Below are 23,402 nucleotides of genomic sequence, written 5' to 3' on the forward strand. Positions count from 1 at the left end.
CCCTTAAATGTCAGTGTTCCACAGTAAATTTGCAGTGTGTGGCCTCATCCAGATTGATGATTTTTGGTGTTGTCTGTCTCTTCATGATTTTCAAATCTGTGTCTTTGGTCCGGGTTTCTCTCCTGAGCTCCGGCTCAATGAAGTCACCTGTTTAAAGGAATTCTTAGGTAAGTTGCCTCACTGATGCCTCAGACTGAACTGTGTCTCCCTCTGCACCCTCCAGTTGTTGCCACTGGCACCACCACCAACAGCTAACTCCCCTCCGTCCAACTTACCCCTTCTTGGATATGTTCTTTGTGTATGACATTACTGTCTAGCCATTTTCTCAATCCATAAACCTAGGAGTTATACTCGACTCCTTCTGCTTGATCACTGCCGTCTGTCTGTCTGTCACCAAGTCCTCAGTTTTCTTACTCCATTTCCTACTCTGTTACCCACTGCCTTGGTTCAGGCACCTGAATTAAGTTACACCTGCATTAATGCGGTAGTTTCCTAACTGGTGTCTCTAATTCTGGCTCCATTTATTCCATTCTTCAGATTGCTGCCATAGCCACCTCTATCTAATCCTTCAGCCTAGAGTTGAGACTGCTTGGCATGGCACAGAAGGCCTCTCCTGCCTACCTCTGACTTGTCTTCTGAAGTCTCTTTGCATTCCTTTAGTTGTAGCCAGACCGATCTCTTTGTGGTTCCTTAAACACATTCATGATTCTGAAAATGAATTATATTCTGCCCTCCCCTGCTTCATTTAGCAAACTCTGTTTCTTTAAGATTTTTCTATAGTTGCACCTGCTCCAGAAAGTTCTTTCATTTTCAAGTTTGAGTTGTGTGTCATTTTTTGTGCACATCTTTATACTTTCTTACACAGAATGTCATTATTGGTTTCTACTTGACTGTCTCTCCCACTGGTCTCTAAGCTCCTTGAGAGCAGGGATTGCTTCCTTATTTGTATGCTCAGCTTGTAGCACAGTGCCTGGCGCTTATTGTCAGTGTAAGTTCAATTCCCCTCTTCATTCACTCTTAAAACTGAACTGTCTCAGTCTTGCTGTTCTTCTTTCCTTCCCTTCTAATGTCCTTTGCACCATTATTTGCTTAAAAGGAAGCGTCCATGGGCCAGAATAAGGATTAATAAGGCACTCTCACTGCGGCTGCTGAGCAGGAGCAAATTTTAGATAAGATGACTCTGACCACGTGCTTCCTTTTCTCTGTGACCTAAACTTTTCCCTTCCTGGTAACCAGAATGGAGCGCATCATAAGATATTGAGTAATGATAAACTATTTATTAATTAGAGATTAGCTTAATTTGAAATGCAGAAGCAGTCAGCATATGCTGTTCATGGATACATGTATATGGATATGTATGTGTCTGTCTCAGACTGCCGCCCACCACACTCCCTACCCTGACAAAGAGCAGTGTTTCTGGAAGGAATGTGACTCATGCTTAATTTCTTCATGCTCAGTTTTATAGGAAGACCAGACAGCTGCCCATCTTAATGAAGTGCTGTGAAGAGATCCAGCCACATCAGTGGAAGCCACCTGTAGAGAGAGAAGAACACCGGCTTCCATTCTGGTTAAAGGTACAGCCCTTCTCCTCAAAGTATGTCAGAAGTAGAAGGTCACTAGAAACCCGGCAGAAATGTCAAAGGCTACTTTACACCTCTGATGCTTTAGTTGTAGAACTAGGACTTAAATCTTCTTCAGTTACCGTTCCTCTCCCACTTCTCCCCCTGATTCTATAACCTTTTAAAAATAGTGGTTAAAATGCTAGTTTCTTAAAGGAAATTCAGAGCAGAGTTTCTAGAGTATATCATTGGAATGTAGTCTTTTTAGAAATATCTGATATCATGCAGAAAAATCCTTCTTAAAGAGATGTCTCGAGACTGTCCTGGAAAGGTACCTAACATCTAGAAAGCCCAATTATTATTTTTTTTTAATATGTTTATTGGAGTGTAATTGCTTTACAATGGTGTGTTAGTTTCTGCTGTACAACAAAGTGAATCAGCTGTATGTATACATGTATCCCCATATCCCCTCCCTCTTGAGCCTCCCTCCCACCCTCCCTCTCCCACCCTCCCTCTCCCACCCTTCCTCTCCCACCCCTCTAGGTCATCACAAAGCATCGAGCTGATCTCCCTGTGCTATGCAGCAGCTTCCCACTAGCCATCCATTTTACAGTTGGTAGTGTATATATGTCAGTGCTACTCTCTCACTTTGTCCCAGCTTCCCCTTCCTGCCCTGTGTCCTCAAGTTTGTTCTCTATGTCTGTGTCTTTATTTCTGCCCTGCCACTAGGTTCATCATTACCGTTTTTCAGATTCCATATATGTGCATTAGCATACGGTATTTGTTTTTCTCTTTCTGACTTACTTCACTCTGTATGACAGACTCTAGGTCCATCCACCTCATTACAAATAACTCAGTTTCGTTCCTTTTTATGGCTGAGTAATAATCCAGTGTATATATGTGCCACATCTTCTTTATCCATTCATCTGTTGATGGACACTTAGGTTGCTTCCATGTCCTGGCTATTGTAAATAGTGCTGCAGTGAACATTGTGGTACATGTATCTTTTTGAATTATGGTTTTCTCAGGGTATATGCCCAGTGGTGGGATTGCTGGGTCATATCGTAGTTCTCTTTTTAGTTTTTTAAGGAACCTCCATACCGTTCTCCATAGTGGCTGTATCAGTTTACATTCCCACCAACAGTGCAGGAGGGTTCCCCTTTCTCTACACCCTTTCCAGCATTTATTGTTTGTAGACTTTTTGATGCTGGCTGTTCTGATGGGTGTGAGGTGATACCTCATTGTAGTTTTGATTTGCATTTCTCTAATGATTAGTGATGTTGAGCATCCTTTCATGTGTTTGTTGGCAATCTGTATGTCTTCTTTGGAGAAATGGCTGTTTAGGTCTTCTGCCCATTTTTGGATTGGGTTGTTTGTTTTTTTGATATTGAGCTGCATGAGCTGCTTGTATATTTTGGAGATTAATCCTTTGTCAGTTGCTTCGTTTGCAAATATTTTCTCCCATTCTGAGGGTAGTCTTTTCGTCTTGTTTATGGTTTCCTTTGCTGTGCAAAAGCTTTTAAGTTTCATTAGGTCCCATTTGTTTATTTTTGTTTTTATTTCCATTTCTCTAGGAAGTGGGTCAAAAAGGTGTGATTTATGTCATAGAGTGTTCTGCCTATGTTTTCCTCTAAGAGTTTTATAGTGTCTGGCCTTACATTTAGGTCTTTGATCCATCTTGAGTTTATTTTTGTGTATGGTGTTAGGCAGTGTTCTAAATTCATTCTTTTACATGTAGCTGTCCAGTTTTCCCGGCACAATGTATTGAAGAGGCTGTCTTTTCTCCATTGTATATTATGGCCTCCTTTGTCAAAGATAAGGTGACCATATATACGTGGGTTTATCTCTTGGCTAGAAAGCCCACTTATTTTTACCAAATTCTGGCATGTGCTAGATCCGAGCGTTCTTGTTCCCAATAGGCCAGTCTGCCGTCCATCCAGGAGGAACTGCAGCGCATAGCTGATGATGCCAGAGAGGTAGGAAATGTGACCGGAACCACTGAGATCAACTCAGACCCAGGCCTAGGAAAAGGCAGCTCGGAACTGGGGAGCGAAACTCGGTACCCATTGCTGCTGCCTAAGGGTGTAGTCCTGAAGCTGAAGCCAGTTGCCAACCGTTTTTCTAGGAAGGCCTGGAGACAGAAGCGGTCATCAGTCCTGAAGCCCCTCCTTATCAGACCCAGCCCCTCTCTCCAGCCTAGCTCCAGCTCTGGGAAAACACCAGCTAGGTCAACTCAGTCAGAAGCCCCTCCGAGCAAAATGGTGGTCCGGCTTCCTCACGTGATCCAGCCGGCCACTGTCTTACAGACAGTGCCAGGTGGCCCTCCACTGGGGGTCCCTGGGGGTGATAGTTTTGAGTCTCCAACAGTGCTGCCTACCACGCCCCCTGAGGCCAGGACCAGCTTCCCTCAGCCTGAGCCCCAGACCCTGCTCTCCTCTGCTCCTGTGCCCAAGGTAATGCTGCCCTCACTTGCTCCCTCTAAGTTTCGAAAACCATGTGTGAAACGGAGAGCCTCAAAGAGAAAGGGGGCCAAGGCCTCTCTCTGTCTGAAGCCTGCCCCCCTCATCCACCCCGCGCCTGTTATCTTCACTGTTCCTGCCACCACCGTGAAGGTTGTGAGCCTTGGCAGTGGCTGCAACGTGATCCAGCCTGTCAGTGCGGCTGTGGCGCAGAGTCCTCAGACCATTCCCATCACCACCCTCTTGGTTAACCCGACTTCCTTCCCCTGTCCGTTGAACCAGCCCCTTGTGGCCTCCTCCATCCCACCCTTAATTGTTTCTGGCAATTCTGTGAATCTTTCTGTACCATCTACCCCTGAAGATAAAGCCCAAGTGAGTGTGGACATAGGTTGCCCTTTGGCTGAGGGGAAAAATGCCTTTCAAGACCTAGAACCCAAATTAGAACCTCAGGAACTATCTCCTCTCTGTGCTGCTGTCTTCCCCAAAGAGGAGCACAGCCCAGGGCCTCCACCAGCAGACAGAGTGTGCCAGGAACAGTTGTCAGAGAGCAGTGCCTATGGCTGGACTCTTGTGAAAACAGAGGAGGGGAGGCAGGCTGCAGAACCACTGCCTCAGGGCTTTCAAGAATCTCTAAACACTTCCCCTGAGGATTTAGAGGAAATCATTAAGATGGAACCTAAAGACCCCGGGGAGGACATCTCTGGTGGATCCCCAGAGCCGGACAGCTGTGATGAAATCAAAGAAGAACACTCTGTGGAATTGGACGCTGGCTTCACAAGTGAGGAGTCAAGCGGGCCTAGAGAGGTGAAGAAACAGACGGTCCTACAACAGGAGGAGGAGAGGAGTCAACCAGCTAAAACCCCTTCAGCTTCTCAAGAGCCTGCTGATGAAGGAAACTCAGGAGATGTGAGCAAGGGGTCCCCAAGGAATGCTTCAACCTCCACTGACCCTGAAATGGTGCTTAGCAGCCCCTCAGGGAAGCCCGAAGACTTATGCAGTGTTGATGGTCAGTCAGTGGGGACCCCAGCTGGGCCAGAAACTGGAGGAGAGAAGGATGGGCCAGAGGAAGAGGAAGAAGAGGACTTTGACGACCTTACCCAAGATGAGGAAGATGAGATGTCATCAGCTTCTGAGGAATCTGTGCTCTCTGTCCCGGAACTCCAGGTGAGAGTTGGGGACTGTTCTCCAATATTTTGTGGACTCAGTAATAGGTTTAATTTATTGATAGGCCACCTGCTTGCTTTTTGCACTATAGATAGTCCTAAAATCATTTTTGGGGGTTGAGGTGAGAGGAGAGGGAAAGAGTGAAATGTTACTTATTACATTTGACTTAAACTCATTTAAACGTTAAATTGAATCACTTGAGCACAATTTAAATGACCCAAAAAACAGATCATAAGTATAGACCCTGGCAAAAGAAAATTATCTTCAGGCTCGACCTTTCAAAACACAACTGCTTGGGAATTCCCTGGTGGTCCAGGGGTTAGGACTTGGCACTTTCACTGCTGGGGCCTGGGTTTGATCCCTGGTCGGGGAACTAAGATCCCGCAAGCTGTGCAGCGTGGCCAGAAGAAAAAAGCAAAAAAAAAAAAAAACCCCAACCCCCCCAAAAAAAATCTGCTTCCCACCCCTCCCATCAGTTAATTAACCTCAGTTTTCTCCTGAAAAAGTCTGTACAGTCAGCACTTGGTGAGCCACTGTAGCGCTCTTGAACACTCTTTGGGGTGTTTTGCAGGAAACAATGGAGAAACTGACTTGGCTTGCATCTGAAAGGCGCATGAGTCAGGAGGGTGAGTCTGAGGAAGAGAACTCCCAGGAAGAGAACTCTGAACCTGAGGAAGAAGAGGAAGAAGAAGCAGAAGGAATGGAAAGCCTGCAGAAAGAGGATGAAATGACAGACGAAGCCATTGGAGACCCTGCTGAGAAGCCTCCTACCACCTTTGCCTCCCCCAAGACTGCTCCAGAAGTGGAGACCAGCAAGTCCCCACCAGGTGAGTTGGACAGGCCTGAATGGGGGTGGGTCTCAGGTGGCCTCATTGTCTCAGGGACATGTGCAGAATAGCTAGCTTATAAAACAGGTGCTAGTTTCCAGAGGAAATCCTCTGGATCCCCCCTGCCACTCACCCTTCCCCCAGACAGATGTTTAACCTGGTGCCACTGCAGAGAAGAGACGCTCAGAAAATTTAAATTTGACTTTCATCAGCTGCTAGATTTGTACTCAGTTCATGCAAGTTTTTATACTGGTTCTTAATTCATCTGTCATGCATGAGGCCAAGAGTTATGTTTATTTCAGAAAGCACTGCTTATTCCTCACCAAGACATAGTCTCTTGAGAGCCTAACATCAGACCATACTCACTCTTTTTAGACTCCCATTTTCAATATGCAGTAGCCAGGTATTTCATTATCATGCTAGTTGGTGCAGTTATGCTGCCGACTCTGCATAGGTTTGACTTGACGGGGACAGACGTGCCTCTCATAACATTTTTCCAACAGCTTTTCTCCCAAATTACTACATAATATTGAATAGGATTTGGATGCGGGGGGATGGTGTGTGTATGGGGTGGGATGGGGAGAGGCGAGGTTGCAGGGACAGAGAGACAGTTGTTTTCACATGTGCTCTAAGGAGAGAACATCAAAGCTGCTGGAAAGGGCCGGAGCAATCATCGAGTTCGCAACAAGCGGGGCAGTCGGGCCCGGGCCAGCAAGGACACCTCCAAGCTGCTGTTGCTGTATGATGAGGACATCCTCGAGCGAGACCCACTCAGGGAGCAGAAGGATTTGGCCTTTGCTCAGGCTTATCTGACCAGGGTAGGCAAACGCTGCTTCCTGTTCCTTCCAGTTGCTTTCAGTGAGACTGCTTCTGTTTCAGGGGAGGTGTTTTTAAAATGAAGTGTGCTTTTCAGGCTGCACAACAGCCTTCTATGCCTCTGCCTTTGTTTTCCTGGAATTACCAAAAGAACTGTGTGAGAGAACTACAAGGGCACCGACTTCAGTCCTAAGCAGATCTATTATTACTGCCTTAGCATATTACCCCTCTATTGCCAAGAAATGGGGGAAAGGTGATTTCTACCATCATCAGTGAGAGGATAGGCTAATAAGGACCTTTACTGAGCCCTTGTCTTGAAAAGAAAGACATTTGGTACACTGGCCAGAAAGTGGGCCTCAGTGATCTTGAGAGTCATGAACCGACCTGTTGGTGGCAGTGGTCCCTATCTCATTCTTTTGGTAACCACCTGCTTCCTTTATACCCCCAGCAAAGTGGAGTACTAGCGGTGATAGTCATGATTTTTCTTGTCTCCTAATATTTTACTAACATTCCTAATTTATGTGTTATTTACCCTCCGATGGTACTGTGCTGAAATATACATACCAAGCACTCCTTATATATCTCAGTATCGAGCTGAAACCAGGATGGAGAGGTTAGGGGTGTGAGCTAGAGAAAAGCTTACCTGGTATTGTGGGTAGGGCTCTGGTTCCTGGAAAATGAAGGTTTTTCCATCCCCCACTGCCAGAAAAAGAGCTGTGCCTAGCTCATGGCCCTGTGTCTTCCATTAACAGTCAGATCTGAGGACCTGTCAGAGGAGAAGCCTCTGAAGGATAATTCTAGAGCTCTCTAACAGTAGCTCCTCCTCCTCCCTCTGTCCCATTGTTTCCTGTTGGGGCCCAAAGAAAGGGTATTGATGATTGAAAGTCCTCCTGTATAGGTCCGAGAAGCCCTGCAGCATATCCCTGGCAAATATGAGGACTTCCTTCAGGTCATCTATGAATTTGAGTCAAATACTCAGAGGCAGACAGCTGTGGATCTCTACAAGAGCCTGCAAATCCTGCTCCAAGACTGGCCTCAGCTCTTGAAGGACTTTGCTGCTTTCCTATTGCCTGAGCAAGCCCTGGCCTGTGGATTAGTAAGTAGAGGGGCAAAGACAGCACACGAGGATTCTTGGGTCAGAGCAAGACTGGGATTGAACAGTGTTGATCAGCACTGTTCCTGTCTCCTGACTGCTTCCAGTCAGATAGCCTTCCCCTAGCCCAAGGTCATAAGAGCCTCCTTCTTTTCAAGAGGTGGTCTTCCCAACTTCTGTTCTCTCATTTTCTTTACATGTAAAATGAGGGGGTTTTTCCTTTGTTTCTGGTGGAGACCTTAGGTAAATCATATGCCCTTTGCTTCTCACTGTTGTGAAACAGGCATTCATTCAACAAATATTTATTGAGTACCTACTATTTGTCAGGCAAAGTTCTAGGTACTAGGGATATAGTAATTATAAAAGACTAAAATCCTCGCCCTCATGGAGCTTAATGTTCTCATGGAGCTTATGTTCTCATGGGGAAAGTTAGGTGATAAACAGTAAGACATATATATTGTAAATATATATATATATATAATAAAAATGATAGTGTATATATAAACAGTAAAATATATATAATGCTTTATAGTGAGAATGTTGCAGTTTTATACACGGTGGTCTGGGAAGGCCTGTATGGTAAGGTGACATTTGAAATGTTGGAGAGTAAGTGTCTGAACATGAGGAATATCCCACTAGTTCTGGGTGTCTGTCAAGATGGATAAACACAGGAATAAAGGATATAATGAGATTATTTTGAGAGTCTTAAAGCAGTTAAATGGTAATGGTATGATTATACATAATCTTCTCTTCCTGTATTATTATGCGGATCAAATGAGTATATATGTGAAAATTCTTTGTAAACCGTGAAATGTGTCTGATCTCACAATCCATGAAACAGTAAGCAATTTGAGATGTTTAACTCTTGAATCTTTCATTTACATCTTAGTTTTCTTGGGTTGGTAGACCCCAGTGACCCAAGGTGGATAGATGCTAGAGTCTTTAAGAAAAAAAAAGATCTCACAGGGAATTCCCTGGTGGTCCAGTGGTTAGGATTCGGCGCTTTCACTGCCAGGGCCCGGGTTCAATCCCTCATTGGGGAACTAAGATCCCACAAGTTGCGCAGCGCAGCCAAAAAGAAAACAAAATGATCTCACAGTTGTAAACCAGAGCCTTGTTATTCCCCGTGCCCCTAGCATATTTTTCTTGCTTCTTATGCTTAGAACCCTCAAGTCCTGCTCACACTGTACAGATGACTCCTCTTTTGCCCTCTTTCCACTCTTGTAGTTTGAGGAGCAGCAGGCTTTCGAGAAGAGTCGCAAGTTTCTTCGGCAGCTGGAAATTTGCTTTGCAGAGAACCCCTCACACTACCAAAAGATTATCAAGGTCCTCCAGAGCTGTACAGACTGCTTGCCCCAGGAGATCACTGAGGTATTCTTTCCTGTCCTGCTTCCTTTCCATTGTCACCTGGGCTTTAGGCCCTTCATTCTCCCTTCCCTAACCTATTCCATATCCTCTTGCTTCTGAGCGGTGGACTTCATGGAGGGGATGAAGAAGGCAAGGAATTTTTAGGCTTACCTAAAGCATAAAGCACTGGGGTGGGGTGGTTGCCACCTGAAACCAAAGCCTGACTGCTCCTCACAGGCTTAGGAATGCTGTAAGTGCCCTGGAAGGGAAGTTCGAGGAAGGAAGTGATGGTCTGGGTGGGGGGTATGGGGAGGAGTGGGTTGCTTCCTTGCTCTGCCTTGAGTTGGTGCCTGAGCTGGAGATCAGTAAGGCAGGGATAGAGAGTGGTGTCACTGGGAATCAAACCTGTTAATAATACAGGCATCCCTAGCCAAGACATGGAAGCAACCTAAATGTCCATGGACAGAGGAGTGGATAAAGAAGATGTGGTATATATATACAATGGAATACTACTCAGCCATAAGAAAGAATGAAATAATGCCATTTCCAGCAACATGGATGGACCTAGAGGTTATCATAGTAAGTGAAGTAAGCCAGACAGACGAAGACAAATATCATGTGATGCCGCTTATATGTGGACTCTTGAAAAAAAAAAAAAAAAAGTACACATGAACTTATTTACAAAACAGAAATAGATCCACAGACATAGAAAACAAACTTATGGTTACTAAAGGGGAAAAGGGGGCGGGGGAGGGATAAATTAGGAGTTTGGGATTAACATACACACACTGTATAAAATAGATAACCAACAATGACCTACTGTATAGCCCAGGGAACTATACTCAATATTTTGTAATAACCTCTAAGAGAAACGAATCTGAAAAAGAATGTGTGTGTGTGTGTGTGTGTGTGTGTGTGTAAACTGAATCACTGTGCTATACACCTGAAACTAACACAACATTGTAAATCATCTGTACTTCGATAAAAAAAATATACAGGCATACCTTGGAGATATTGCAGGTTCAATCCCAGACCACTACAATAGAGTGAATATTGCAATAAAGTGAGTCACACGACGTTTTTGGTTACACAGTGCATGTAAGAATTATGTTTACACTATACCTTAGTCTATTAAGTATGCAGTAGCATTATGCTCTAAAAAATTTACACACGTTAAGTAAAAAATGCTCACCATCTATAAATCAACTGTACTTCAATTAAAAAAAAATGCTGGGCTTCCCTGGTGGCGCAGTGGTTAAGAATCCGCCTGCCAATGCAGGGGACATGGGTTCGAGCCCTGGTCCGGGAAGATCCCACATGCCGCGGAGCAGCTAAGCCCGCAAGCCACAACTGCTGAGCCTGCATGCCACAACTACTGAAGCCCGCACACCTAGAGCCCGTGCTCCACAACAAGAGAAGCCACCGCAATGAGAAGCCCGTGCTCTGCAACGAAGAGTAGGCCCCGCTCGCTGCAACTAGAAAAAGCCCGCACACAGCAACCAAGACCCAACGCAGCCAAAAATAAATAAATTAATTTTAAAAAATGCTAATCATCATCTGAGTCTTTAGCAAGTTGTAATCTTCTTGCTGCCGGAGGGTCTTGCCTCAGTGTCGATGGTGCTGACTGATCAAGGTGGTGGTTGCTGAAGGCTGGAGTGGATATGGCAGTTTCAAACAACAAGGAAGTTTGCTCCATCGATTGGCCCTTCCTTTCATGAATGATTTTTCTATAGCCTGCAATGCTGTTTGATAGCATTTTACTTACAGTAGAACTTATTTCAAAATTGGAGTCAGATGTTACAAAACTACAATAGTCAATACAGTGTGGTCATGTGCACAGATTAATGGATGAGAATAGAAAGTCCAGAAGCAGACCCAAATATATATGGGAATTTGATATTTGATGAAAGTGGCATCCCAAACTAGTGGGAGAAAAGATGGGTTGTTAAATAAATGATGTTGACATAACTGGGTAATTAACTGAAGGAAAGAAAAAAAATCAAGTTGGAACCCTACCACATTTATACCAGAAAAAATTCCAAATGGATCAAAAATGTAAAAAAAAAAAAATTGGAGTCATCCTCTCAAACCTTGCCACTGCCTTATCAACTAAGTTTATGTAATATTATGTAGTATTATTGTGTAATAGTCGAAATCCTTTGTTGCCATTTCAGCAATCTTCACAACATCTTCGCAACATCTTCACCAGGAGTAGATTCCATTTCAGGAAACCACTTTCTTTGTTCATCTGCAAGAAGTAACTCCTTATCTGTTCAGGTTTTGTCATGGGATTGCAGCAATTTAATCCCATCTTCAGGCTCCACTTCTATTTCTAGTTCTCTTGCTGTTTCTACCACATCTGCAGTTACTTCCTCCACTAAAGTCTTGAACCCCTCAAAGTCATCTGTGAGAGTTGAAATCAACTTCTTCCAAATGCCTGTTAATGTTGACTATTTTTACCTCTTCCCATGAACCACAAATGTTCTTAATGGCATCTGGAATGGTGAATCTTTTCCAGAAGCTTTTCAATTTCCTTTGCCCAGATCCATCAGAGGAATCACTATCTGTGGCAGCTGTAGCCTTATGAAATGTATTTCTAAAGTACTAAGACTTGAAAGTCAAAATTACTCCTTGATCCATGGGCTGGAGAATGGATGTTATGCTAGTGGGCATGAAAACAACATTAATCTCGTTGTACATCTCCATCAGAGCTCTTGGGTGACCAGGTGCATTGTCACTGAGCAGTAATATTTTAAAAGGACTCTTTCCTGAGTAGTAGGTTTCAACAGTGGGCTTAAAATGTTCAGTAAACCATGTTGTCAACAGATGTGCTTTCATCCTGGTTTTGTTGTTCCATTTAAAAGAGCAGAGGCAGAGTAGATTTAGCATGATGCGGAAGGACCCTAGGATTTTTGGAATGGTAAATGAGCATTGGCTTCAACTTAAAGTCACTGGCTGCATTAGCCCCTAACAAGAGAGAGTCAGCCTGTTCTTTGAAGCTTTTTTTTTTTTTTTTAAATTTATTTTATTTATTTATTTATTTATTGGCTGTGTTGGGTCTTCGTTTCTGTGCGAGGGCTTTCTCTAGTTGTGGCAAGCGGGGGCCACTCTTCATCGCGGTGCGCGGGCCTCTCACTGTCGTGGCCTCTCTTGTTGCGGAGCACAGGCTCCAGACGCGCAGGCTCAGTAGTTGTGGCTCACGGGCCCAGTTGCTCCGCGGCATGTGGGATCTTCCCAGACCAGGGCTCGAACCCGTGTCTTCTGCATTGGCAGGCAGATTCTCAACCACTGCGCCACCAGGGAAGCCCGCTTTTTTTTTTTTTTAATTTATTTATTTATTTATGGCTGTGTTGGGTCTTTGTTTCTGTGCGAGGGCTTTCTCTAGTTGTGGCAAGCGGGGGCCACTCTTCATCGCGGTGCGCGGGCCTCTCAATATCACGGCCTCTCTTGTTACAGAGCACAGGCTCCAGACGCGCAAGCTCAGTAATTGTGGCTCACAGGCCCAGCTGCTCCGCGGCATGTGGGATCTTCCCAGACCAGGGCTTGAACCTGTGTCCCCTGCATTGGCAGGCAGATTCTCAACCACTGCGCCACCAGGGAAGCCCTTCTTTGAAGCTTTGAAGCCAGGCATTGACTTCTCCTCTCTAGCTGTGAAAGTCCTAGATGGCATCTTCTTCCAATAAAAGGCTTTTTGTACACTGAAAATCTGTTGTTTAGTGTAGCTACCTTCATTAATTATCTTAGATCTTCCGGATAACTTGTAGCTTCTACATCAGCACTTGCTTCTTCATCTTGCACTTTTATGTTGTAGAGATGGCTTCTTTCCTTAAACTTTATGAACCACCTCTTCTAGCTTCAGAATTTTATTCTGCAGTTTCCTCACCTCTCTCAGCCTTCATAGAACTGAAGAGAGGGCCTTGCTCTGGATTAGGCTTTGACTTAAGGGAATGTTGTCACTGGTTTGATATTCTGGTTTGATCTTAGACTACAAAAACTTTCTCCATATCAGCAATAAGGTTGCTTTACTTTCTTATCATTTGTGTGTTCACTGGAGTAGCACTTTTAATTTCCTTCACTAACTTTTCCTTTGCTTTCACAGCTTGGCTAACTGTTTGGCACAAGAGGCCTAGCTTTTGGCCTGTCTCGACTTTAGACATGCCTTCCTCACTAACCTTAATCATTTCTAGCTTTTGATTTAAAGTGAGAGATGTGCGACTATACCTTTCACTTGAACACTTTGAGGCTTTGTAGGGCCTAAGTGTTCAACTGAAATTGGCCTAATTGTCTCAGGGTATAGGGAGTCCCAAGGAGAGGGAGACAGATGGGGGAACAGTCGGTCGATGGAGTAGTCAGAACACATACAGTGTTTTATCTTTTAAGTTCACTTCTCATATGGGTGTGGTTCATGGTGCCCCCAAACAATTACAGTAGTAATGTCAAAGATCACTGATCACAGATCGCCATAATAAATATAATAATAATGAACAATTTTGAAATACTGTGAGAATTACCAGACTGTGACAATGAGACATGAAATGAGCAAATGGTGTTGGAAAAATGGTCCTGATAGATTTGCTCGACACAGGGTTGCCACGAACCTTCAATTTGTAAAAAACACAGTATCTGTGAGGTGCAGTAAAGCAAAGACACTAAAACGAGGTCTGCCTATACCCCTGCTTTGTAGGCAAGTAAGGAGGGAGAGGAAGTTTAAGAGTTCTTAGTTATCAAAGAGAGGCTTCTGTGTGTCTCCCAGTTAACTAGGAAAGTAGAACCCAGAAGTATGTGGGATTGATTTGGAATGGTGGCCTAGAGAGGCTCTGGAGACTTCATCTTTCCTTCTGCAACTCTCCCCAGCTCAAGACACAGATGTGGCAGCTCCTCAAAGGCCATGACCACCTACAGGATGAGTTCTCCATCTTCTTTGACCATCTGCGCCCAGCAGCTAGCCGTATGGGTGACTTTGAAGAGATCAGTTGGACTGAGGAGAAAGAGTATGAGGTACAGGCTGTGAGGCTGCTGTAGGGTTGTGAAGGGGGAAGGCCATGTGTAGGAGGGATATCTGCCCAGAGTCTGTGTTGAGTGGCACCAACTCCTCCCCAGTTTGATGGCTTTGAAGAAGTGGTACTGCCTGATGTGGAAGAGGAAGAGGAACCTCCCAAGATACCCACAGCCTCAAAGAACAAAAGAAGAAAAGAGATTGGGGTCCAAAATCATGATAAGGTACACCAGGTTGTTGGGGATTATCCATCTTTCATGAATCAAGCCTTGAGTTTTCTGTCTGAGTGGTCCTCTGGCTTAGGGTGGTGCAAAAGCCTCTGTGATCTGAGGCAGTCATGGAGCAGGAACCAAAGGTCAGGCTGCTGTGGACATGCAGAGCCCATGGGAAGAACGGTGCAGCTGCTGAAGAGGTCCCACCCATGATTGCCTCATTAGAAGGATCTGTTTCTCTAGCTCAGAGCTATTTCTCTTGTCGTTGGGTCTTCTTCCTTTCTGTTCTTGTGAAAAAAATAGAACCGGGATTCCTCATTTTAATAATAATGACAACAGCTAATACTGAGCTGTGTTCCAAAGTATCGCGTGTCTCTTGTATTTTACGTGGACTATTCACTCGTTTAACTCTCACAATAACCCTATGAAAAGATTGCTCTTGTTTGCATTTTATAGAAAAGGAAACTGAATTGCAGAGAGGGGCCATTGCCAAGGTCTCATGTTTAATCAGGGGCAGTGCTAGGATCTGAGCCCACGTTGTCCGGCTCCAGAGTCAGCTTGTACTCACTGCTGTCTATTGCTCTTCAAGAAGTAGTCTTTTTAGTCCATTTCCCTTTACTACGTGTCTTGCTTGTACTCTTTCTTCGGGAAAACTGCTTCTTAGTAGCTGAATGACCTTGGGCAATTTATTTAATCTCTCTTTGTTTCAGTTTCTTCATTGTCAGTGGGGATAATAATGGTACTTATGTCTTGGGTTTGTTGAACAGAGAGTATCATTGAGTGAGCCTTCCATATGTACAAAGCCCTCTCTCAAGGGGATTGGAGGAGAGGGGAGAGCTCAAGGCACAGGGAGACAGAAACAAAGACAGACGAGTGAGTAGATCGTATCTCATGAGGGAGCTCTCCAGTGACTTTGCCTCAGATTATGTTTCACTTAAGTATTTCTTGAAACATCTGGGCAATTGGGATATGTCAGTCTTTGGGTCATTTACGGATTGTTTCAGGGATTCATAGTAGGCTTTAATTGAGTTTGGGCATTGATTTCCCCAGGCAACGTGAAGAGATGATGTATAATGAAAGAGAAAGGAAGCGGGGGAGGGGGTCAGGGGGCGGGCTTGTTCAGATGGCTCACAACTTAGCTCCCTCTATTGGTACCAAGAATGCTTGGCAGTTAACCAAGCCCAAGTGTCTCCTAGGAGGCTGAGTGGCCAGATGGGGCCAAGGACTGTGCCTGCTCCTGCCATGAGGGAGGTCCTGACTCCAAGATGAAGAAGAGCAAGAGGAGAAGTTGTAGCCACTGCAGCAGCAAGGTGAGGAGGGAACTGGTACCAAGGGGTATCGGAGCTGCCTAGGCCAACCCCCAGGTTGCCTTGCTGTTTGGGGTATTGTTTGCTACCACAGATGTGTACCTTATTGAATTCCTAAAAAGATTACATGTGGATAAGTAATATGCTGTATACATACACATTAGTGTGTGTATGCAAAATAAATAGACTCTTTACAAATATATGTATAATGGATTTTGCTTTTTAAAGAGAATCTTGTAGGTGAAGCTTTTGGAATAGAGAAGAATCAACCAGTTCATATATTTCCCTCTTAGATTTTTTTTTTTTAATGAAACAAACCTGTGTGAGGAAATAGCCTAAAGGTAATGCTGGTTCTCTAAAGTAGGGTTGGTTGGCAGCAGAAATACAGTCCTTGGTTAGAGGATTGGTAGAATCCAGCCCTCTTTTTTGGGCCATTTAAAATTGTTGGAGCGGGCATGCATGTTGGTTGACTTGCTGAGCATCATGGCAGGGTTGATCTTCCTTTGGTCGGCCCCTAAGACAAAAAAGGTCCGGAGACCCTTGACCCAGAAGGCCATCCCTGCAGGTCTGTGACAGCAAATCCTACAAGAGCAAGGATCCCCATGAGTTGGTGGGCGGCAGCCCCCACGGAGAGGCCAGTCCTGTGCCTGGTGCTAAGGAAGCTGGGCAGGGCAAGGACGTGATGGAGGAGGAAGCCCCAGAGGAGCGAGAAAGCACTGAGGCAACCCAGAGCAGGACTGGCAGGAGTACCAGGAAGGGAGAGACGCCTGTTCCAGGTGAGTCATCCAGCTGCCCAGCCAGCCTTGCTCCCTTTACTTCTGTCTCATTCGCACATACTTCAAGCAAGAACGTCTTTGAGCCTGGATAATATTAGTCTTTTCAGGGATGGACTACCACCTCTTTTACTAATAAACCAGTAGGAAATCCTTACTGTCCAGCCTTAATTTTCTTTCCTGTGGCCCCAATCCTCTTGCAGAAATAAGAGTGCTACAAATCAACACGATCCAGCATTTTCTTCTTTTTTAAAAAAAAAATATAAATTTATTTATTTATTTTTGGCTGCGTTGGGCTTTCGTTGCTGCGCACGGGCTTTCTCTAGTTACGGCGAGCGGGGCTACTCTTCCTTGCGGTGCGCGGGCTTCTCATTGCGGTGGCTTCTCTTGTTGCGGAGCACGGGCTCTAGGCGCACGGGCTTCAGTAGTTGTGGCTCGTGGGCTCTAGAGCGCAGGCTCAGTAGTTGTGGCTCACGGGCTTAGTTGCTCCGTGGCATGTGGGATCTTCCCAGGCCAGGGCTCGAACCCGTGTCCCCTGCATTGGCGGGCGGATTCTTAACCACTGCACCACCAGGAAGTCCCAGCATTTTCTTCTTGTGTTCCCATTCCTGAACCCCTTCCCCTTGTCTCCAGATCCTCTATGGTCTGCATTCTAAAGCCTCAGCCATTCTCAGCTTTGGCAGTCAGACTTCATATCTTTATATAAGCGACCCTAGCCGCCCCCCCCCCCCTCACCTCACTCTTGGACCTTAGAACTTTATCACGGTAGCTTGCCAGAGTGACCGCATGGTAATTTGTAGTCCTTAGATGCATTGTGACCCTGTCCATACCCTTAGATCCTTATTTTCCTCCTAAACAGGATTGGCAGCAGGGAGCACTTTGCTGTCTCCTCAAGAAGTGACTTTTACAGACCAGCTCCTCCTCGATGGCCCACCGCCCTGCTCACCAGAGACTCCTCAGCTTCCCTCCAAAACCGGAACTGTGCTGTGCGCTGTTAGGAGTAACCAGGCTGGGCCTGAGGTTCTCTCCTGCCCCGTGGCATCCCCCAGACTTCAGGATGAGGGCGAGGGCCATAAGCCAGGGCGTGAGTCAGAGGCTTCCATGCTGGTCTGGAATGCTTCAGAAACTGAGAAATTGTCTGGAACCGTTGAACCCCCTGCTTCCTTCCCGAGTCCTGTTTCCTCAAGGACCGGAGACTTAGGGGGGAGACAGGTGTCTGGGAAACCAGATACTCAGGAGAGCTGGCTGCCTTCCAGTAGAGCTGGGGTGACAGCGGACGGGGTGTCTCCTGTCCATGAATCTTCTTCATCAGGAACTGACACCTCAGAGACTTCTCCCAAAGCCCCTAGAGGAGGTTTGGCTAAAGACAGTGGAATACAGGGCAAGGGTCCAGTGGGGGAGCCGCAGACGAAGGCCACGGAAGCTACAGTGTGTGCCAACAACAGCAAGGTCAGCTCCACGGGGGAAAAGGTTGTCCTGTGGACAAGGTAGGTGGGGATGGATGTGGGAGCGTGTTTGGAAAGTGCATGGAACACACCCACGTTACTGATTCAGATTAATTGCCTTATGTGGATTCCAGGGAAGCTGACCGCGTGATTCTGACCATGTGCCAGGAGCAAGGAGCACAGCCGCAGACTTTTAGCGTCATCTCCGAGCAGCTGGGAAATAAGACCCCTACTGAGGTAAGTAGGGGAAACCCTGCTAGAGCTTCAAGCTCCAGAGGAACCAAGGAAAGGAAGAGGACAGGTTGGCCAGCTAAGAGGTGATTGGTGATTATAAAGGTCTGCCCTGAGGAAGACCTTGACTTGTCAGCTCGGTTAGTCGTGGCTCTAGAAGAGAGAGGGCATTGAATTTTGAGGTAGAAGCCCCAGGGATTGCATTCTAGTTTTGTTTTTAGAAGGAATGTGACTTTGGGCAAAATGTTTAGCCTTTTAACCCGAGTTTCCTTATCTATAAGGAGGGCACAGCCCTCACCGCCTTACTGTGTAGAACAAACGAGATTGTTCAGATTGGGATATAGTGCTTAGTAAATGTTAAAATGTTACTAACTTAAGAAAGGTGAATGCAAGCCTCCTTCTCTCCTCCTAGGTTTCCCATCGTTTTCGAGAACTCATGCAGCTCTTCCACACAGCCTGCGAGGCCAGCTCCGAGGATGAGGACGATGCCACCAGTACCAGCAATACAGACCAGCTGTCTGACCACGGGGACCTTCTGTCTGAGGAAGAGCTGGATGAGTGAGACCCTGGGAGCGTGAGGGTGTCATCTGCACAGGATCGAATCCAACAGGCACCCTGATCGGGGGAAGGGTGGCTGTACTTTGCTTGTAAAACCCTTGAGCTCAGTATGAGGAGCTGGGGGAGCAGGGGGCCAGGGACAAGGACAATGGCAGGCTGGGGTTGGATGGCCCTGCCATCCTGTGTGTCTTTTATGGAGACCTTAGAAATCTACGTTGTAAAGAGCATTGAGGGAGAGTGCAGCTCAGTTCCTTTTCTGTGTGTTTTTTTATTTCCTTTTTTGTCTGGTGGTACATATTTATTGTTGTGTGATCTGATCACAGTGTTTCTAAATGTAATAAATGTGTATGTTGGTGTAGCCAGTCCCAAGACACTGAGCTCCTGCATCCAGCAGTTTTTATTGTAAACTAGCTCTTTCCTTTTCTTGGAGCTTTAGTCCATGAGGCTGTTGCCCCTCTGGTAGCACTGGGCCAGGCTGCGTAGCTCCTGCAGCGTCTCCTCTAGGTCATCCTGTTCCACTCCAGCGTCCATGAAGCTGGCCCAGCGCCGCAGGTCGAGTCTGGCGAGATCTTTGGCCAAATCTCCCAGGGTCCGGTTCAAGGATGAAGAGGAGCAGAGGGCCCCGAGCACTGGGATGCTCTCTACCGCTGCAGAGGGAGAGAAACGGGAGCCCTGTGGTCCGTCCTACCCTTGGGACTCTGTTGCACACACAGGGAAGTCTGGGCCTCTGGTAAACTTGATTGTATAGTAAACTCAATAAGTTTTGTGTGCTCTCCCCTTTGTATACCAGCACCCCAGAGGAAGAACACTTCTCTCAGGAGCCACAGAGTGAATAAAGGCGCGTCAAACTGGGAATTTCCAAAGTACCTTTATCCAGTAAGGGTTATAGTAAAACTCTCCCATGCTTGAAAACCTCTTGGTTTTCTTCACCTCCTACATACCTGCCCCTGTTGGGGGACCATCCAGAACCAAACCCTGCTGGCTGAGGCTTGAGGAGAAGAGGTAGGGGTAAGGAGGAACCACCTTACAGGGAGTCAGCAGCAGATGAGAAGAGCTGTGGGGCAAGAGGACAGCAGCTGAGTGAGAAAAAGTCAGGGGAGGTCGGAGGTCTGGGAGGAGAGCAGGAGCAAGCATTATACTGACCTCCTGACTCTAGGCTGCTGCTGCTGCAAATACTGGGCCAAGACTTCTTCCCCGGTGGTGCACGCGTGGAGCAGGGAGGGCAGAGGTGTCCCTGGGGTGAGCTGACTGCCAGAACAAAGCCAAAACCACCTTTAATCTGTGGCAGCACGAATGAGAAACTAGGACTTAGGTTCTCGGGCCATCAGCTGGATCGGGATGCTCACAGTCTTTTTTTTCTTTCAAGCGGGCCAGAGGGAAGGAGAGCAGGGCAGTGCCATTAGAATATCCAGACGTATGAGAAAAGGATGTGAAGCAAAAGTCTGACAAGGGCTCCTAAGGACCACCAGCCCTCACCTGGTGTGGCATGCTCTGTCTAGACCCCTCAGCACCACGGACTGGGCAAAGCAGCATGTTCCAGAAGGGTCCCCACATGCAGACAGTGGGGTCCATGGGGTGGCCTCTCCAAGCTGCATCAGCGTATCAGGGAGGGACTGGCTTGGAACTAAGGGGAAGGGGATGGTTGCTCCTGCTGTGACCACCTAAAGATAAGGAAGAAATCAAGTTACAGAGCTTTTTCTCAGCTCTGACCCATCTCCTCACAAAGCTTAATACCTTTTTCCCAGAGAAGTTCAGCATATCAGCCAGATGAACCATGGAAATTGGCGAGGAGCATAGGCGATAAGGAACAGTGACTGTGTCCAGGGCTGTAGCCAGGATGGCGCCACAGTGGAAGGGCAGAGCGGCCTGTAAAGAGGATACAGAGAAGAGCACTTGGCTTTCTGGGTGTGGAAAAGAGTGTGGAGGCAGAATAGTAATGGCAGAGAGGCCCCCCGCAGGCTTTGGGACAAAGCAGGGGTGTGTTTGGCCCAGGGCTGGATAAGCATAGGACAGTGTCATCTAAGAGGCCACATCAGAGCCGAGTTCAAGCTGAGGCTTCAAGAATAGAGCCAGTAGCAGATAAAGGCTGACTCGGCGAGCGCGTGCGTGCCGTGTGCGTGTTGCCCTGTCACTAGCTGCAGTCAGAACGAGAGCATCGAGCCTTACATCATATTGCAGGTGAGGGAAGTTGACAGGTGGCTCAGGTTGCAGCCCCAGGCTCCCACCCAAGGATAAGGGGCAGACCAGAGAGCTGTGAGCAGACAGGTGCACCAGACCGAAAGCTGTGTTTAACAGACGGTAGATGTTTTTCTGGGGCTCCTGGTGAAAGAAATGAGAGTAGTTTGTTTTAAGCAACTTTCTCACTGGGCTATCCTCATTTCTCCCTCCTTACCCTGTGACCGTTTCTCCCCACAAGAACTACTCACCCCGAGGCGGTACGGACCAGGGAGCAGGCCCCAGGTTATTATTCCCCGCCCTGAATACTCGTCTTGTAGCAACTCTGCGGCCTTGGCGCCTACCCCAGAGAAGCCATTGTGCAGGTCACACAGGATCTGGAAGCCCTGGAGAGAGGTGAATGGCGAAAGTCGGCAGGATGAGGGGAGTTTCTACCCAAGTGCCCGCCACGCCACGCAGCTACCTGTAGGTAGTCGCACTCCTCCACGTAGAAGTGCAGCCTGTCCTCCAGCTCTTCCAGGTACTTGGGTTCCTTCAGGATACTCTCCCCTTGGCCAAAAGCCTCCAGGCGACCTGTTTCCCTGCCATGCATAAACACAGTCCAGGATTTACAGGACTCCCCCACTTCCATCCCTCCGCCCAAGAGCTCTTGTATTGGAGGAGGGCAGGGAAGATGGCCTCAAGAGCCTCATCCAACATTAGTGGGGACCCAGTTTCTTGCCTCACAGCCTCTGGGGCCCTCCATACCCATCATGGTTGTACTTCTGAATCATACAGATGCTTCGGGGATGGAGATGGACTCTGAGAAAGTCTGACCAGACTCTGATGCTGCCCTCTGTGGGGATAACTGGTTTTGGAGTTGTAGCGGTGGTGAATGGTGGGGGACCTGAAGAAAAAGTAGAGGAAACGTACCTTTCTCCATGTTCCTGATCTGCCCCATTCCCCATTTTGCAGTATCTGGAGAAGTCTCACCTTTGCCATTGGGAATGGATTTGACCCTCCAGATACCATCACTATTGAGCACTCCCTGGGAGGGATGAGAAAATCTACATTTAGGTCCAGGCCGTCTAGACGCAAAAGTTGATTTATCCTCCCTGATTTTGCTGGCCACACCCTACAACCTCCTTTCCGTTCACGTACTCACAGTCCTTTAGTAGGAGAAAAAAGTGCTTTTCCTCAAAATACCATTCTAGGGCATTTAAGATGGCTAAAATTCTCTTTTTCTCTGCCCCAGTGGAGGCACTCTGGTTGTAGCACTGGGCTTAAAAGTTCAGGGCAGAGGCCCTCACCTCTGCACTCAGGAGGTCCTGGAGATAAGGGTTCTTGGGATAGAGTTCCTCTTTGTGTGTGGTGAGCTTCCCTTGCCTGAAAGAAATTGGAGATTGATCTTAGTGTCAGTTTCCCTGAGTTCTCCAGCTTCCTGTGCTCCTTCCCAACTCCTCTCCAAACATCACAAGTACCATGCTATTGCAGCATCTAGCTGTTTGTCCCTGTAGAGTCCACCTTCTTGTTTTAGGGAGCTCAGACTACCTGTACAAAAATAACAGACAATGTTAGGTAAAGCCCTGTCCCTCCCATCGTTCAGCTAACCTTCCTCTGATCACCTGACAACCTGCTGTCATCATCACTCCAGCACTTGGCCCTTCCAAGCTTTCTTGATTAGACATGGGTTGAAAAAAACCCTTGCCTAGGAGAATGTAGATTCCATCCTTCATTTCCCAGCTTAGTCCTTAGCTTTGGGACCTGGGCAAAGACCACACCCAGTGGTTCTACGGGAGCGCCACAGTTCAACATCTCACTGTGTCTAGGGACAAGTAGCCCATTCCAGAGATAGCTCTTGAACGGAATAAAATTTTGCTTTCTTGCATCCCCTCAGGTGTTGGCATACTGTGGTTAGCTCTCCCTATGGCTCCTCATCTCTGGTCCTTCAGCCTAGTATAGTCGGGGTCAAGGATCTTGAAGCGAACGGATGCTAGAGACTCCACACGTGAAGGGGAACACCGGGAATCGGCTGACTCCAGCCACCACCTAACCCTTCAGATCCATGAGTATGAGTCTCGGTGTGTAAGTCTCTTGGCCGTGTAACGTCCGGCCGGTCCGGTACAGGACGTCGGGGCACAGCTCTCCCGGCGGTTCTTTGGCATCGGTCGGCCTGCACAGCGCAGCATCCTGGGGAGGCACAGAGGAAGGACTGGACTCGGGTGGCGAGAGGAACAGGCCGGAAACAAGGTCTGGAGATCCGGAAAGGTTCAGCTGAGGCAGCCGTCCAGAGAGACCTTACCTGCTGGTTCCACCAGTGCGCTCCCACGAAACCCGCAAAATGTCCCAACTGCAAAGTGAGCACCTCCCGGGCCCCGCCCGCCATGCTGCGCGGCTCCGCGGGGTAGCACAGCCACAGCCTGCCCACCCGCTGCTCCTTGCCGATTGGCTCAGCAGGCTT

General features: G+C 47.1%; 2 protein-coding genes across 10 annotated transcripts in view; one reads left to right on the forward strand and one right to left on the reverse strand.

The window, feature by feature from the left end:
* Positions 1-19,164, forward strand: part of GON4L (gon-4 like) — a 91,737-nt gene extending 72,573 nt beyond the window's left edge. For 4 of the 8 annotated variants that reach the window (XM_082343092.1, XM_082343094.1, XM_082343098.1 and 1 more), the window contains 13 exons: positions 1,458-1,574; positions 3,479-5,182; positions 5,754-6,009; positions 6,643-6,827; positions 7,724-7,921; positions 9,146-9,289; positions 14,120-14,263; positions 14,366-14,485; positions 15,670-15,783; positions 16,346-16,556; positions 17,413-18,040; positions 18,133-18,235; positions 18,642-19,164. In XM_082343092.1, the coding sequence (XP_082199218.1) occupies positions 1,458-1,574; positions 3,479-5,182; positions 5,754-6,009; positions 6,643-6,827; positions 7,724-7,921; positions 9,146-9,289; positions 14,120-14,263; positions 14,366-14,485; positions 15,670-15,783; positions 16,346-16,556; positions 17,413-18,040; positions 18,133-18,235; positions 18,642-18,791 (4,074 nt within the window). In that variant the 3' untranslated portion in view covers positions 18,792-19,164. Of the gene's footprint in view, positions 1-1,457; positions 1,575-3,478; positions 5,183-5,753; positions 6,010-6,642; positions 6,828-7,723; positions 7,922-9,145; positions 9,290-14,119; positions 14,264-14,365; positions 14,486-15,669; positions 15,784-16,299; positions 16,557-17,412; positions 18,041-18,132; positions 18,236-18,641 lie in introns of those variants that run through there. The other 4 variants (XM_082343093.1, XM_082343095.1, XM_082343097.1 and 1 more) reach the window with 4 other exon arrangements.
* Positions 19,165-19,166: 2 nt separating this feature from the next.
* MSTO1 (misato mitochondrial distribution and morphology regulator 1) lies at positions 19,167-23,402 on the reverse strand. Of its 2 annotated transcripts, XM_082353226.1 has the most exons (14): positions 23,244-23,402; positions 22,996-23,131; positions 22,423-22,492; positions 22,252-22,327; positions 21,935-21,989; positions 21,710-21,848; positions 21,426-21,543; positions 21,214-21,348; positions 20,954-21,106; positions 20,522-20,653; positions 20,264-20,448; positions 19,931-20,035; positions 19,729-19,841; positions 19,167-19,434 (listed from the first exon to the last, which is right to left on the reverse strand). In XM_082353226.1, exons 1-14 carry the CDS (start codon positions 23,325-23,327, stop codon positions 19,220-19,222), a joined length of 1,716 nt encoding a protein of 571 aa, XP_082209352.1. In that variant the 5' UTR covers positions 23,328-23,402; the 3' UTR covers positions 19,167-19,219. The 2 variants fall into 2 exon arrangements, with proteins under 2 accessions (XP_082209352.1, XP_082209353.1); XM_082353227.1 differs by lacking the exon at positions 19,167-19,434 and having other exon boundaries at positions 19,728-19,841; positions 19,931-20,066.

Source organism: Balaenoptera borealis (assembly GCF_965194805.1).
Source record: "Balaenoptera borealis genome assembly, chromosome: 1".
Classification (NCBI taxonomy): Eukaryota; Metazoa; Chordata; class Mammalia; order Artiodactyla; family Balaenopteridae; genus Balaenoptera; species Balaenoptera borealis.

What these genes read in the sequence shown, in the direction of transcription:
- MSTO1 (XM_082353226.1), bottom strand. Translation starts at nt 23,327, where the DNA reads ATGGCGGGCGGGGCCCGGGAGGTGCTCACTTTGCAGTTGGGACATTTT. An exon ending in TGAACTTCTCTGGGAAAAAG is followed by an intron (nt 20,449 to 20,521) that starts GTATTAAGCTTT and finishes CCTTATCTTTAG; the next exon opens with GTGGTCACAGCAGGAGCAAC. An exon ending in TGGTCCCCCAACAGGGGCAG is followed by an intron (nt 19,435 to 19,728) that starts GTATGTAGGAGG and finishes CTCCCTCTGCAG; the next exon opens with CGGTAGAGAGCATCCCAGTG.